Source organism: Rhinichthys klamathensis, unplaced genomic scaffold, assembly GCF_029890125.1.
Source record: "Rhinichthys klamathensis goyatoka isolate OS25496 unplaced genomic scaffold, OSU_Roscu_1.1 h1tg000180l_1, whole genome shotgun sequence".
Taxonomy (NCBI): domain Eukaryota; kingdom Metazoa; phylum Chordata; class Actinopteri; order Cypriniformes; family Leuciscidae; genus Rhinichthys; species Rhinichthys klamathensis.
This window is the reverse complement of record NW_026606708.1, coordinates 1,217,822-1,235,037: the sequence shown is the minus strand read 5'-3', so window position 1 is coordinate 1,235,037 and position 17,216 is coordinate 1,217,822. Positions and strand designations below refer to the sequence as shown.

At 36.2% G+C, this 17,216-nt stretch overlaps 1 protein-coding gene across 4 annotated transcripts in view; it reads left to right on the top strand.

Moving 5' to 3' along the window:
* Window positions 1-17,216, top strand: part of celsr3 (cadherin, EGF LAG seven-pass G-type receptor 3) — a 50,932-nt gene that overhangs the window by 10,062 nt on the left and 23,654 nt on the right. For all 4 annotated transcript variants that reach the window (XM_056260857.1, XM_056260858.1, XM_056260859.1 and 1 more), the window contains exons 2-8: window positions 7,369-7,706; window positions 8,619-8,907; window positions 14,078-14,300; window positions 15,838-15,953; window positions 16,108-16,196; window positions 16,377-16,534; window positions 16,656-16,819. In XM_056260857.1, the coding sequence (XP_056116832.1) occupies window positions 7,369-7,706; window positions 8,619-8,907; window positions 14,078-14,300; window positions 15,838-15,953; window positions 16,108-16,196; window positions 16,377-16,534; window positions 16,656-16,819 (1,377 nt within the window). The remainder of the gene's footprint in view (window positions 1-7,368; window positions 7,707-8,618; window positions 8,908-14,077; window positions 14,301-15,837; window positions 15,954-16,107; window positions 16,197-16,376; window positions 16,535-16,655; window positions 16,820-17,216) is intronic.

Here is a 17,216-nt window from a genome sequence, read left to right as displayed (position 1 = left end):
CAATTGGTGAAAAGTTGAATGATTGGCTAGACTCAAAGCTGTCTGACTGAACAATCAAATGGTTCACCTGAGCACCATTAACTGAATCAAACAAAAAACCAGAAGCTATGAAGTGTTCATTAAAACAATTAAGCATATTTACTTTATCAATAATTATATCAGAGCCCTTATTAATACATGATGGAAGTTCTATACCTTTATTATTTTCAGTTAATGATTTAACACTTTTCCAGAATTTTGAAGAATTGTTTAGATTGTGAGATGTTCTTATAAGAAAATGTTCAGCTTTAGCTTTTCTGACTGCAACCGTGCATGCATTGCGCAATCGTCTAAAATCAAGCCAGTCTGAATTTAAATCAGTTTTTCTAGCTTTTGCCCATGCCAGGTTGCGCTCATGAAGCATATTTGCTAAAGGATGAGAAAACCATGCATTATTCCGACCCTTCACCCTGTACCTTTTGCGAGGAGCATGTTTGTTTACTAAAGCAAAAAAATGTTGATAAAAAAATTCCCAGGCTATTTCAAGGTCAGGAATTAAATTAATTTGTTCCCAATCCAAATTATTCAAATCGTGTATAAACCCTTGTTCTGAGAAATGTTTCATGTCACGCTTAGTTATGATGATTGGTTTAGTTCTAGGAATTGTGTTTCTAACTGTTGCGATGACACAGTGGTCACTAATGTCATTCGCAAATATGGATGCAATTGAGTACTTATGGGGAGTATTTGTTAAGATTAGATCTATTAATGATGATTTTTCTGGACATTTTAGGTTCGGTCTAGTGGGCTTTTCAACAATCTGAAAAAGATTCAATGCATCACAATAGGTTTTAAATTCATCAGCTGCTGAATGCAACCAGTTCCAGTTTAAATCACCTAGAACTACCAATTCTAGGTGATTTAAACTGGAACTGGTTGCATTCAGCAGCTGATGAATTTAAAACCTATTGTAGGTAGACATTTTATAAAAACTTTTTTCCAAATTTGTTTAAACTTTCTGTATTTATCAATGCATAATTAAAATGTAAGTACTCTGATAAAAAGAGTATAAAAATCGAGTGACTCTAGACCGTTTAATCTGCACTAAACACAGCTCATTATTTCCATCCGGGACGAAACAAAGGATTTGCTTAGGCGACTGTCACTCTCTCGCAACCATGGCAACCACCCTTTTGCCACACAGGACCTGCCCACTTGCGCGTATCCGTTTGATTTGAGGAATTCAAGAGGCACGGAACCTAGGAATAGCAAAACAATGGCAGAGAAAGACCAATCAAAATTCACATATGCAGTTCGCGAAGGCAAACCAGCCAAAAAAAGGAAGACCGTAACGTTACTAGAAAAGGTAATGAACAAAAAGTCTTTGGATAAACAACGATTTATCTGTCCTCGAGCTGACGATGCGGTACTTGTCACTGGAGAGTAGTCCTCATCAGAGTCAACAATGCTTTCATCATGGAAACTCTTACATGCAGAACACCAATCATGTTATGAATCTTACACGAAATTCATCTTCATCACAGTGTAAATGATGGCAATTGAAAAACGTGTATCATGCAACCTGTTTTTAGCTTTGCCTTATAGATAACTAGCTCGTTAGCGAATCAATAAATATATATTTTAAACTTTACCCATATCAATATGCTAGCTTGATAGTGAGTACAAAAATACATCTTATTTGTTTATCTTCATAATGATACAGTTAGATTTTTTTTATTACATGTGATTCTGACATGATGTCACTACATGCACTGCGCTCCTTCCTCTCCGCTCGTCTCAGGTAAATAATGCGTCTTCAGCTCAGCGGTCGGAGTCGCGAGTTCATGTGTTTTTGGGGCGTGGCTTTGGAAGGAGCCCAGAAGGGAGGGGGGTGGAGTGAATGGAAATAATGAGCTGTCTTTAAAACAGTCGTGAGAGGTCTACAGACATTCGATTTTTATACTTTCTTTTTCAGAGTACTTACATTTTAATTATGCATTGATATATACAGAAAGTTTAAACAAATTTGGAAAAGAGTTTTTTTTTATAAAAATCCTACCTACAATACCTTTAAATTTAGCTATTTAAGTGTAGATCAGTTTATTGAGTTTGGTATTTACAACAATACAATATGTACAACATGTCCCTGGATCAACTTCTTTGTTGATCCTGGAACAACATTCCAATCAACCAATCCGATTTGAGGGACAAGTTTACAGTTTATGTCAAGTTTAGGCTTACAACTGGGTTAAGGGACTACTACCTCAGTGTTATTCACATATCATTTCCCTCCGATTCTGAGAAGTTATGGGTAGGGAGTGGGTTGGCACTACATTTTTGGGCAGGAATGTTGTTTCAGGATCAACAAAATAATATGTTCATAATTATATATCTTGCCTGGCAAAATCACGGTGACTTCCACTGACTGCTAATGTCAGATGCCATAGACAGATATTAACCTAAGAGCATGTAAACTAAACACACACACATGCTGGTGATTTGACTCATCCTCTGTGGGAGCTCGAATGTGTTGATTTATTCAGCATGAATAATAATATTTTCCTGTTGTAAGCTTCATTAATCATTTAAATAAATGTTTTGTTTAGTTTTATTTAGATGATGAGTTACCAGTGTGTTACGCCTGCACATGTTGTGGCCGTTTAGAGTAATTACAATTATTTACTTGTCAATTTGCCATAATTGCTATTATTTGTTTGACCTCAGTGAATATGACAGAAAAATGATAGATAAGATAAGAAATTGGTGATTTGCTTCCGTTGTGTTTTGCGCCATGTGCTTTTCTAGTGCATTAGTTTAATGGCTGCATGGTGTGTTAAAGAGAGAGAGATGGGGACTGTTTTCAGGAGGTCAGTAGGGAGTCACTGCCTTATAATCCCGTAATCAAACCAGCTGCCTCCTCACACCCTTCCCCCTACCTCTCCTGTACCTCGTTCTCTCCCCCCACACCTTCTTTTTGTCCGTCTTTTCCTCATCTCAGTCTCCCACAAACACACATTCCCGGATCTCTTGTCTGCTTGATATTGCCTTCATCTTTCTGACGTCTATGTAAACACTCCTGCTCCCCTGCCTCCATCCTTCCTCTTCTAACCCATTTCGCTCTCTCCATCTCTCTCTTTCTCTCACTCTCTCACTGGGTGGCATTTCATCAAAGGAGGATATAATCTCCTTAGACACTGAGACATCCAGTGACATTAAAAACTTCAAGCCACGGCTGTCGTCCTCACGCGTTGTAGAAGCTCACACATTGCGCTTGACAAACAAGACTTTATTTCTCCAGCTATTACAGCAGTTCAGTCAAACACTTCATCACTGTGGAAAAACTGTACAAATATTTTGAGCTAAACTGTAATTTACAAACAGTACATGCAATCAGTGTTTGGTGTGGTGAGCCAAGCAGGATTAAAGGATCTTTAAAGTGCCTCAATTATGCTTTTTTCGAATATTACCTTATATGCAGTGTATAGTATAGCTGTTTGTGAATTTAAAATGTCTGCAAAGTTTTAACCCCTTAGCTGTCACCCCCCTTTTTGAGAATGGGGGTTAAAATGCACTATTCAAACTTAAATGGTTGTAATTCAAGAATGCTTTGGAATATAGACCTAAGTTTGGTCTTGTTTTAAAGGAAACACTCAGCAGATTATTGCTGAAGTGAAAATACTTCAAACAATTAAAGTATGAATTAAAGTTATGGAAGTTTAAATTTATATTAAATCAAATATACTGTACTATATATTTTTTATTTTATATAAAATATATATTTTACAAAATATTTTTTACTCTAAAAATACTATAACATCAAAGCCATATATCTAACCAAGTTATGTTCCAAATTTGAAGTTGATATCACAAAAATTGAAGTTCCCATGAGATTTTGTTTAGGCGTAGTACCAAAAATAGCCACCGGGTGACATACATTCCATTGAATTTAGTTGTATACATTCTGCCTTAGTCTCGCGTAGCCAGACCTTCAGACTGACGGCTGAAGGTCTGGAATTCATAGCAGCTTTCTTTGGCCAAGGCCCGCCCATAAGGCCGTTTGACCGACATGTCAAACAACCAATTACAGTTCGTTTCGTTCAGCGTCACGTTTCGGGGCGTGGAAATGTCCCCACAACAACAGACCAGCGTGCAACAAGTCAGTCAGCATAGAAAATCAAAGAAGGAGAAGAAAACTTCAAGAGTCTATGCCGTGAACCTCGCATACTTTTGCGAATCCTACGTTTAGCTGATCTTGATAAATGCTCATTGTCACTCATGTAAACACAACAGTTTTTCTTCCGCAATCACACGTCTGCGCTTTGTTTCCCGGCGGACCGAAAATAAACGCGACACTCGCGCCCCCCGGAAATCCGATAAAATTCAACCAATCAGACGACGACTTCGACATTCCTGAAGTGTTTCCAGTTAAGTGTACCATATGCATCAGACGTTTAGCCAACGTTCCGTGGGCGTGACGTCTGAGGCTGAGACTAATTCTGCCTTAACAAATTAATAAATTTCTGTCCAAATATCAATTCTGTCACAAAATGTGGAACCCTGAGACTCAGACCTTTCTGACAATATGTGTTTTGTCAAGATTAGAAAAGGTTTTGATCATAAATTATGAAATGTAATGATGCCCAAAAGGGGAGGAGCCTGATACAATATTTTTTGAGTACCGTTTCTATGGTAACGCAACGTTCAATTTCAAAACGGGTTTCACAGGATAAATTCTGAGTTTGTAAGCTTTCAAATGATACCTAATTTATGATAACTACTAAAATATGTGATATAATAAAAAAAGGCGATAAAAAAAGATAATATTATATTTTAGAGGATAATATACATATTATACCTTTTAGAGGATAATATTATATTATAATTTTTTATTCAAAAATACTAGATAATATGTTTTATTATGAACTTTTAGCATGAAAACCAAAGTTTCAATTATTAAAGGTGTGTGCGTCAACTTTTTGTGACAAAGGTCAAAACTCCTGTTATGATGCAGATTTTTTTGAGGTGCACTCTTGTCAAAAAATCATCGGTTACTCTTCCTACATAATTTGTAGCAAAAAACAGCAGTCAAATATCTATTTAGCAGTCTTAGACCTTTCCAACGATATATAGTTTGTCATAATTAGATTAGGATTTAATAGTAATATAGCGAAGTAAAGTTAGAGATCCCGTATACGGGATGGTGACTGTTAAGGTGTGCACGACAAATAAGGTTATTGTCTCCTAAAAGAAGGAATCGCTTCTGAACTGCCGTAATGAGTCGTCAGCAATTCCAGCCTTTTTTCCTGTTAAATACCTACGAAACAACGTAACACATTTGCGTAATGCCAGCCTGGGATCTTCATTGGCTACCTGCAAACAACGTCTACTTTAACCCACGCTCATTGTAGTTGTACCACAGCTATTTGTTTTGTACCCTAAATTTAACAGGATTTTTTTTTTTTCAGCGTAGAAGCACTGAAATTGCACACTTTACTTTTAAGAATGCCAATTTGTTATAAATTTGGGTTATGGATTAACATGGCAGGTGTGGTTGAGTAGAAAGCATGTTTTGTTTCTCTCTGTGTGTTTGGGAGAGAGAAGTGGGGGATGGAAGGTGTATTTTATGAGAAATGCTTATCAGCATGAAAGGTATGACTTTTAAGTGGATGACATTATGATCTAACGTCTCTCTTTCACCCCTCCCCCCATTTTATCTTCTGTGCTTTTATTCTTTCCCATCCCTGACTCCTTACCAGCCTCCAGCAGCCTCACCCCAACTCTCTCTATCTCTCTCTCCCGCTCAATCTCTGGCTGCTGAATCATTTCCTCCTCTCTTCTTTTCTTTCACTCAATTTAAATCGACTTTAGAGTGACTTGCTGCCATGACCATATTCATGCACTTAATTGCAAAGACATTTTTAATGTATTCAGGGGAAAAAATCATTTAGAAAATGGAAAAGCAACTGTGAAAATGTCATCATTGTTGTAGAAACAGCAAGGACATACTGAATAACACGATTCAGAATGGTTTGGACTGGCAGGGTGTTAGTGGTACTGGAGTATCAAAGTCCGTCAAACACTAGCATGCTTCACTGGTGGTCACTATAATGATAATAGTGCAATGGTGTGTATTTTCAAACTCACAGCCCAATAAGTGGTGCATGGTCCAAAATTTAAGCCAGTGGCTGTAATATTTAAACCCAAACATATGGATGTATAAAGCTGAATGTCAGGAGACTTGTCAAGAACTTGTCTGGGTAATATTTCAACCTCCAAAATAAATATTTTACCCTCTCAAAAGAAATAAAAAGCCCAAATTTAGGACCATTTATGTTTGATTGCAATGGGGCATTATTTTCATGATAATTAATACAATTTCCCTCAACTGTCATGACTTTAATACAGACCAACGTCAACAATGACATATTATTTAAATATATAATTTATACATCATAATTGTATTTGTTGGTCTATTTCTGTATTGTATTGCACTGTATTGCTGTATTGTTTTACAGCAAACAATTATTATAAGGCGCTGTCACATTAGCCCAAATTTAGCCTACAAAACCAAGCAGCTGTCTAATTGGTCAATGCAGCAAATTTGTGTGGAAAAATAATGCAACATCTGCATAGGGAAATGTTTGCTCTTATGCGAAATTTTCAATCATGTGGATTACAATTGAAATTACTGGATTTCACCCACAAAATGTCGCTAGTGGTAAAGGAAGTGTTTGCTCACAACATGAAAATAATACACACTGAATGAAACACAGTAATAAATAAACCTGGTTTTAAAAATCAACTACTATTTCTACATATAAAACATAATGTCTGAAATGCAATCTGGACATGTTTACATTGGGTTCACCCACAGCTTTTCTGATCAGTCACAGAAAACCTTGAATCTTTTCATTATTTTCTCTTTTCATCTTTCCAGTTTGCTCTCTTTTCAATCTGTGACTGTGTATATCCAAAGTTGTATGCACTGTATATGCATTTGTGTGTGTATGATCATAAAGTACGTGTGCATTTGATGGACACATGATTCACTGTGCAGCATGTTGCTAATTTCACAGTCAGTGAGCTGTACTGACACTGACTCGACTTCATGTTGAGATGGACCTCTGAAGTAGTACAACTCTCATAGCAGCATTGAAATGTTTCACATTACAATAAAGTAAAACATAGACTGTGACTATCAGAGAAACTGAAGTGATGTTTTGATGGAGCTGTCAGACATGTTCTTATCACTTAACTTACAAACTAAAGTGATTTGACATTCTGCTTTTACACATACTGTGATACAGGGCAAGGCTTGTCATTTTTATGCTTATTATCTCTCCTTAACTCACGTCATCTTCCTTTTGTCTCATTCTCTGTGTTTCTCAGATGGCATTCACAGCGTCAGCGCTCAGTGTGTGTTGCGGGTTCTCATCATTACGGAGGAGATGCTCAGCAGCAGCATCACTGTGCGACTCCAGAACATGTCCCAGGAGCACTTCCTGTCCCCGCTGCTCACTCACTTCCTGGAAGGGGTGTCAGCAGTGCTTTCAGTCTCTCCTTATGATGTGTTTGTGTTTAACGTGCAGCCGGATGCAGATGCAGGAAAGGTGCTCAACGTTAGTTTCTCCGCGGCATTGCCGGGAGGGCAGTTTTTCCCATCAGAGGCTCTGGAGGAGCAGCTGTACCTCAACAGACCAAGACTTAACACCCTTGCACATATGGAGGTAACACACACACACACAGAGGCCTCATAGAGTATTTAGACATTTAAACAACATTTAACGTATGAATTTCATTGTATTAGATAAGGTAATACAAATCTTTTTTAAATAAATGTCATGTATCTATAATTTGGTTGTCTTTTGTTAAGGCTGCATTTATATTATAAAAGAGACTGTAAAAATAAGTACAGTGAAATTGTGAAATATTATTACAATTTAAAATAATTGTTTTCTATTTTAATTTATTTTAAAATGTAATTTATTCCTGTGATTCCTGACATTTCAGCATCATTACTCCAGCCTTCAGTGACACATGATCCTTCAGAAATCATTCTAATATGATGATTTGCTGCTCAAGAAACATTTCTTATTATTATCAATGTTGAAAACAGTTGTGCTGCTTAATATGTTTGTGGAAACTTTAATACTTTTTTTTTTGATGGATAGAAAATTCAATAGAACAGAATTTATTTGAAAAAGACATTTTTATTCTTTACTGTCACTTTAGATAAATTTAATGTGTCCTTGCTGAATAAAAAAAAATCTTCCTGACCCAAAACTTTTGAAATTTCATAAATTAAATAAACTTTTCAAATTGACAAAAAGGTACATCTAAAGTTATTTATTCAATGCATAGTTAAACGAAACAATACATTAATTTAACTTTACTTAACATTTTTGCAATTACAAATTTATTTTCTTCATCCTTTTGCCAAATACTTTTATTTATCCATTTGCCAGTTGAGTTGAGATTTAAACAAAAAAAAACATGAGAGCAACCAATAAATGTTTGACTGAATTTTAAGACACGCTGAATATATTGATAATTTATAATCTCCTATAATTTTGGGGGGAACTGCACACACAAGTTCACACAAAACACTTAAAAGCACCTTTTGCTGTGTATTACGGCAGGTTCTCCCATTTGATGATAACGTGTGCTTGCGTGAGCCATGTCAGAACTACATGAAGTGTATCAGCGTCCTCCGCTTCAACAGCTCCGCTCCCTTTATCGCCTCCCCTTCCACGCTGTTCCGGCCCATCCATCCCATCACAGGCCTGCGCTGCCGCTGCCCAGCCGGATTTACCGGAGATTACTGCGAGATTGAAATAAACCTGTGTTACTCAAACCCCTGCATGAATGGAGGAGTGTGCGCTCGCAGGGAGGGAGGCTACACCTGCATCTGCCGAGAGGATTACACAGGTGAGAGTGGGATTGTGTGTTTCAGTAAGAGATGTGTTATTGTGTCTTCCTAGATGATGGGGAGTCTTGCAAAGACTTGCAAAAGAACGCACTTTGTTCTGGCCAAGAATCGCCCACTTATGACTGGTTCACACTGCCAAAACAAACATCAACATTTCAAATGTGCACTAAAGTTGGCTGTTGGATGTACAGTAGAATGGTGAGAATCATGTTCGTACTGCCCAACAGACAGCAACGGATCCAACAAAACCAACAACTTTTGGCATTTGATGTTTCTTGGTTAGACAGGAAAAGGACAAAATATATCTTTCAAAGATTTGATGCTAAGAGTAGGACTGGGTATAGATACAGATCTTCCAATTACATTCCAATTAGGTTCTGATGAACAAATTAGTTAACAAATTCAATTTGATTGAATTCATTTTCAGATATATCAGTTGTAATGTCCATTTTGTATATATATATATATATATATATATATATGAAAGAAATTCTCAGCTAATACTTTAAATTATTTAAGGAACCTTCTTACTTGGTAAAAATACGAATTTACGGTAATTAATAATCTTAAAACAGGGTCCAAACGATGGAGTTCGATTACTATTTATTTATATTAAATATAAAAATAGTAAAAACAGCTATGTGGTTAGCAACTGAAGTCAACTTTAAATTGCATTTCTAATGTAAAACCGTTTTTCATAACAATGTGTAAAATTATAAAAAATCACATTAAACTCATGAACATGAATTACTTGTAGTGGCATGTGGTAGAGTCAAAGGTTGAATGGTTGTCTCCACGATTACACTGTTCAATGGCATTTTAACTTGATTGACAAATCAAGTGAAATGGATAAAGAAAAGCATTTGACAAAATAAGAAAAGCAATTGGAAAATGGACAAAGAAATGCAACTGGGCATAAATGTCCATTTATTTTTTCCACAAAAAAAAAAAGATTTATTGATTTATTATTTTAACTACATTTTAAAACATTAAATTAAACAAACTGTTTTAAATATATCAAATTTTATTTTTAAGTGTCACTCCTAGTCCTCTATCCACCTTATTTTTCCATGCAGAAGTAAGCTGGTTTCTGCAAATGTGTGAGACTTTCGATTCATTAGCCGCTATAGGGAAATAGCGAGAAGAATACAAAAGTGCAGTAAATGGAAAAACTGTTTGCGCAACAAACCAGTGTGTTTATAATTAAATGAGAAATACCAGTTTGCACCGGAAGCCAGGAACATTACATTTACAAATGGCCGCGCCCGCTCTTACATAAAAATAAGGTGGTAACTTTTGGACTTCAAATACTGGTAAAATAACAAATACGGAGTCTATAAATAGGTTTGTTTTGCTGAGGGCAATCAATCTTAGGATTTTCAATATTGATTATTGAGTAATCAGTAGTAATCATTTTTTTGAGATCGTTCAAATGAATATCACGATTAATGATAGAATCAATATTTTAACCCAGCCCTGGCCATGTGCGCCTCCAACGTTTCCAAATCCAGTTACTAGTTTTTCTAAAGAAGCACTCAAATTGTGCAGCAGCCTGCCAATCTAACATTGCCAGTTTTCTGTTCAATATGCATCAGATGGCCAGTGAAGGGGCTGTGAGCGGTCCGTGGGCGCACCATCTGATGCTGAGACTAGACGGCGGTGCCTGGTGGAACAGCCAGTTTGTTTTTCAGTGTGTGTGTGTGTGGCCATTGGGGTTAAACAGACCTACACTCTCAGCAGTGAAGTCATTCTGAAGTTAAATGAGCAACTCTTAGTAATACAAACGCTGCAGTATGAGAGAAAGTGAAAGAAAGAAAAAGAAATCTAACGGAAGGATGAAAGCAGGGGCAGATGCAGGATCCCCCCGAGGGCCATACCATGTGTGTGGGGGTTGGGTAGGGTGGTTTAGCCCAAGAGGAGAAGAATAGCTTTGATGAATTAAACATCATTTGAACGAAGGGGAGAGAATACATTACCAAATAGTCTGGATGGGTACAGGGGAGCAGAGCGAAACAGAAAGAGAAAGAGAGAGGAAGAAAGAGGGTGAAGTGCTCTTAATAGTAAGTCAGGAAGTGAACAGCTGGAGAAAAAAGAGAGAGCGAGGACCAGACACAAATATAAAAGGACAAAAGTATCTAGAGACTAAAGATAGAGAGACTAAAGATGGAGAGATATTTGCAGAGAGGGTTTTAGAGCAGCCTTTCCCTGCTGGTTTTTAAGTGATTTAGAGTCATCTGAGAATCAATGGAGATTTGTTTAAGTGTGCGCTGGTGTGTGTGAGAGCATGTGTGTGTACTTAAAAGCTCACCTTTTGTCCATGTCTAGATAAGCGCACTTGAATTCTCTTTGCTTTTATGTAGGTGAATATCTATCTATGCTATCGCTTGTATTTGTCGTGGATATGTAAAGACAATTCTATTTTTTATTTATTTATTTTTTTTAGACTTTAAGATGAACTTGTATACCTCATTGTGAACTGTGAGAATGTGTTTGTATTTTTAAATTTGAACATTGAGTTTGAACATGAACGTTTGTGTGTGCGTGCGTGGGTGCGTGTGTGTGTGTGTGTGTGTGTGTGTTTTCTGTCAGTTCTGGTTGAGAAGTTTAAAGAAATTGCTGTTGGTCTGTGTGTCAGTAAGTGCTCTGTGAGCAGGAGCAGTCAGTGTGAAATGTTTTCTCAGAATTGCGTGTGTTCGTGTCAAACAGTCCATATGGTTTAACTAGGCCAGGGGCGGAGATACACTTTGAAAATGGAAATGGCAAACTTGTTAAATAATAATAAAACATTCTAAAAGCAATTTAATTAAATTCTTATGATATATCTTGCAATATTGGAACACTCTTTCTTATACATTCAGCACCTCTACTTACAAGAAACTATAGAATTAAGCAGAAGATAAACACACATTTATTTGCAAAAACATTCTTAGATCTTTATGATAAAACTAGATCAAAACAGTTTTCAAGACAAACTTTAATAAGTAGTTTAAAAGTTTCATAAGCAGTCTCTTATACAGACTGGTAAATATATAGATTACTATGTTAGGGTGATTCTGAATTATTAACATATTTATTGAATTGAAATGTACCATGATTTTATGCTCACTGTCTGTCTGTAATAATCACAAATTGCACAAAAAAAAGTAGGCCTAGCAAATTATTAAAAATCATTTAAATATCACACAAATTGTATTTATATAGGCCATGACAACAATTTATATTACTTCATGTAACATTAAATAATGAATATAGGGTTTTCTCTTTTATGAAATATATTTATGATATATTTTAGTTGGTAATATTGGTTTTCAGGTATTCCGGGGTTTTCCCTGCTTATATATTTTTATTCTGGGCATAGCGACTTATTTTAAGTTGGCTTTTGAATATTCAGTGCTGCTGTCAAGAGGAATGTGTGCTTAAATCCTTTTCCCTTTGCAGGTGATATGTTTGTAAGCTATGATGAATATGCTAATGCCTCTTGTTGAATATGCAGAGAACTCTGTCTAAGTAGCCAGTAGGATAAAGGCTGGACGGAGCTTCTTTAAATCTGCAACTCCATGGGTCTTGTGGGTTTTGGTGTCTGTTTATACATGTGTGTGTGTGGCTGGTTTGTATTCATATTGAGCAGTTACTGTAGTGTAAACATTGATGGTTTGTTTGCATGTGATGTGTGTCTGTCCATATGTGTGTCCTGAGGCATTTTGCTGTATGTGTGTATATATCTGTAGTGGGTCAAAGTTTGAAGTGCTTTTAAAGGCAGTATTTTCATACTCCCACTAAAGGGAGGCTGAGATGTCTACATGTGTGTCTGTGCCAGAGGTTTGTACATGCATGCCCATTAATGTGCTTTATTTAACCAGTGCCAGAGGCTCACCACCAACACAATGCTGGAACATCACAATGCCAGAATTTGGCTCACATTTGGCTCAGCAACATAAAGCCTAAGGGCAGGATCTGCTGATGTTTCAAAACCCAAACAACAAGCTGCTTTATGAAGGAGTGTGTGTGTGTGTTTGTCTGTTATTGGTCCATTGGGGGTTTCCTGTCTACAGGTTTTTACAGAGTTTATACACATTGCTAGAATGTGCGAGTGTGTGTGTTTAAGCTAGATCCCTGCTGATACAGTGATGGTACAATTGTTTAATTATATCGAATGATTTAAAACAGTTACTTTAATGTTCAGCTTTTCAAATTTTACATAAAGCTGTGAGAAATGATTCATGGATCAAGTAAAAATAGAACTCTGAAAAAAATGGTAATGTGGTTTAGTTCCATCCGCTCCCTATTCCCAGCATGCACTAGGGCATGAATAATTATTAGGGTTTCATTTTGGAGTGTTTACCAGTTTTATTTACATTTTGTAGCTGGTTGTGTTGTCACATTTGGTATTGTAAAATCAGATCTGAATGTGAGGGGCGGGTTTTAAGCGCTCTAAATGATCGGAGAAGTCTGGCAAGTCTGTTGTATTACTGGAAGATCAAGCTATTTTTAAGATTTATTTTGTGTGTCTTTGCCTTGTTCTTTACAAGCTCAAAAAATTTTGCAATAAAAAAAAGATTTGCGTTAATGAATCATTCACAACAAGATATAATAACAAATGTATGTTGCACAATAACATACATTTAGAAAATAGATTCCATAGATTTTCATTTCATGCCAACTTGAACAACTAAATAAATTAACTAAATAAATTATTTAAAATTTCATCACAATAGGTGTGTGTTAAAAGATGGACAGATTTTGAGTCCTGACAACTTGACATTTTAAATTTAGTCAAAGTATTTAGTAAAAGAAAATTGTGATGCCTGATATAAAAATTCTGGCCAATACCATTAAGCCATTGCTACGGCCAATACATGTAAATGGCCGAAACTAAAATTATGAAGTATTTTGTCTAAATAAATCAAAATAAAATGCTAACAACTAAAGTCAATCATTTTAAATGCAACAATTGAATTTACATTATAATATATAAAACGGATATTTCTTTCGAGATTTACTAATGATTACATTTAACAGTGTTTTTAAATTATTAGGGTTTTTAAAAATTATCTTCAAAATATCAGCACCTAATTTCAAAGCTCAGCATCTAAAGATCCGCCAAATTTAACTGAAGAAGTATCAATGTGCGCATGTGTATATTTGATGTGTTTTCTCTGTCTGTCTCAGGCGAGCGTTGTGAGTTTGACCGGCGTGGTGGACGATGTGTGGCAGGCGTTTGTCGTAACGGTGGTACGTGTCGTGAGCTCTCCGGAGGGGGATTCAGGTGTGAGTGTCCTGCAGGAGGTTATGAGAAGCCCTACTGCTCTGTCACCACCAGATCCTTCCCGCCAAAATCATTCATGATGTTCAGGGGGCTCCGTCAACGATTCCACCTCTCCATCTCTCTCTCGTAAGTACATGGACACGTTGCGTAATGTAAAGGCATGTAGTCTGATCTTTAGTCATGTGTCAAGTCCAAAACTATGATAGAAAAACCCCACTAATAAAATATATAATTTAGATTAATTTAAAACAGTAAAAATATAAATATTTTTATGTTTATAAATGCAAATATGAATGTATAATTATTTTTATATCATAAATCGTATTTTCCCTTCTGTATTCTATTTCTTACATTTTCTTTTCTCTCTTTCATGCTGTTTTCTATTAGAAAAGCTCCTTAGCACTCTTCTTTCATCCTGTTTTTTTCTACTTCCCCTTGTGAGTGTTATTTTCTGGTCATGTGTTTGATGTGATTGGTCAGGGTTTGGTTGCTGTGGCACAGAGGTAATATAATGGATGTTTGTTGTAATCTCCAGGGTGACTAAAACAGAGCTATTTTATTTATTAAAATGGTCAAATATCAACACATCCAGAAAGGGCACAGCCTTCTCTCATCTCCCTAGACACGCCAGAATATTAAATCCTTCTCTCTCTCTCTCTCTCGGTTAAAGCCTGGCCTCTCTGCACTGAAAGATAACCATTGTGCTACAGTGTGCAATTTACCAACTGGCCATGTCCTATAAAAACTCTTTTAAATCTAATAGTCTTTGCTCAGGAGAGCGTAAACAGGGTCCATCTCTTTCACAGCTTAGGCCTTTTGTCAGCGTTTTGTCTGGACCAAACTAGTGCATTTGTGAATTTTTTTGCTTTCCAGAGAGGACATTCAGAAGCATGTCAGCTATAAATGTATGTACCAAAAAGCGATATTATTATTTTGGCTTTCATTTGGCAATTTAGTAGAAATGAAATCACAAATTCAAATGATTATTTATCATTTTATTTATTTAACATTCAGTCAGAGAGGTTTGTCTTAACATTAATGAATCTTATTTATTAATATTTTGAATCAGTTTTTATTTTTATATTTTCATTTTTGATTTAATTAAAGTTTTAGTTATTTTGTTCTGTGTTTTTGTCATTTTTAATGGTTTTTAAAATGAGGTCTATTTAGTTTTTATCAATTTCTTTTCCCATTTTAGTGTTAGTTATTTTAGTAGATCAAATTAAACTAAAAATGAAAATGAGAAATGTTGCTTTGGCAACTAGTTAAAATAAGTAGCGAATTTTTTTTTTTTTTATGGTTTTAGTGTCAGTTTTAGTTAACTAACAACCCTGGTTCAGACTGCATAATGTAATTTAAAAGAATCACATAGATTAATAGCTTTCTCTACAGAAATGTGAAGTAAACTCATAAGAACCCATCAATATTGCTCTAAATGTGCACACTTTTTGACTTTGAAAGTTCTAATGGATATTGTTTGCTGATCTCCCTGGCTGCCATGAAACCATCCCATGTTGACTGGAAATTGAGTTGAATCACATTTAGAGATCAATTTCTGCTGAGTGTACTTTAAGACAATTTGTGGGCATTACCTTATTACACTTTAAATGGACCTGTACTGATTAATTCCAGATCTTTGATGAGCTTTAATTGTGTTTTGTAGGTTTGCCACATTGGAAAGTAATGGTTTGCTCTTCTACAATGGCCGGTTTAATGAGAAGCACGACTTCCTTGCTTTGGAGATACTGGATGGACAAATGGTTCTTAAATACTCCACAGGTAAAGAAGAGTGCATGTGTGTGCTCAGTTTTACAATAAATCCCGGACCCATCTATGGTCCAAATTTGGGATTACATAGAAATATGAAAGGGTTGTGGTGTGAATTTTGTGAGTCTGTCTCTTTAATATCTACTTTTGATCTCCTTTTCCACAGGTGAGTCGTCTACTCTGGTGAGTCCGTACCTGCCTGGTGGAGTGAGTGATGGGAACTGGCACACTGTTCACATCCATTACTACAACAAGGTGAGCAAATGCTCTGAAGTGAAATGCTCTTGGGTGGACTATTCCTTTAAGTAATAAATATTCTTCTGTTACTATGGACTTTTTTACTATGGAACTTTTGGTAGTTTCCTTATATTCTGAATGTAGTTGTGTGCTTTGTGTTTGTGTACTTATGGGGAAACATTTGTGTATGTATCCTAGCCAAAGCGAAGTGTTAGCGGTGAGGTTCAGGGTCCATCCGATGAGAAGGTCGCTGTCTTGAGTGTAGATGACTGTGATACGGCCGTTTCTCTGAGGTTTGGCAATCAGCTCGGCAACTATAGCTGTGCTGCACAGGGGAGGCAGACCAGCAGCAAGAAGTGAGCGTGCGCACACTCACACATACACATTTATATGTTCACTTTGCACATGTTGGTTTTGCTCAGGAAAACTCATATAGTATCTCTCTCATTCTCTCATTCTGTATGGTTTCTCTCATAGGTCTTTAGATCTGACTGGCCCGTTGTTTTTGGGTGGAGTTCCTAACCTGCCTGAGAATTTCCCGTTTGGTACAAGAGAATTTATTGGCTGCATGAAAGATCTGCACATTGATAACAGACCAGTGGACATGGCAGGATTCATCGCTAATAATGGCACTTTACCTGGTGTGTGTGCATTATGTGATGATAGTGACGTTCTGTATCTCTGTAATGACATCAACATACACTACCGTTCAAAAGTTTGGGATTCCACAAAAGTATTAAGCAGCACACAATGTTATTTACATTGATAATAATAAAATGTTTCTTGAGCACCAAATCACCGTATTAGAATGATTTCTGAAGAATCATGTGACACCGAAGACTGGAGTAATGATGCTGAAAATTAGTTGTAATATTTCACAATATTACTATTTTTACTGTATTTTGATCAAATAAATGCATCCTTGATGAGCATAAGAGACTTCTTTAAAAATCATTAAAACTTTCATTAAAACATTAAAAATCTTACCATTCCCAAACCTTTGTATGGTAGTGTATACTTCCTTTTGTGAGCGTTTGT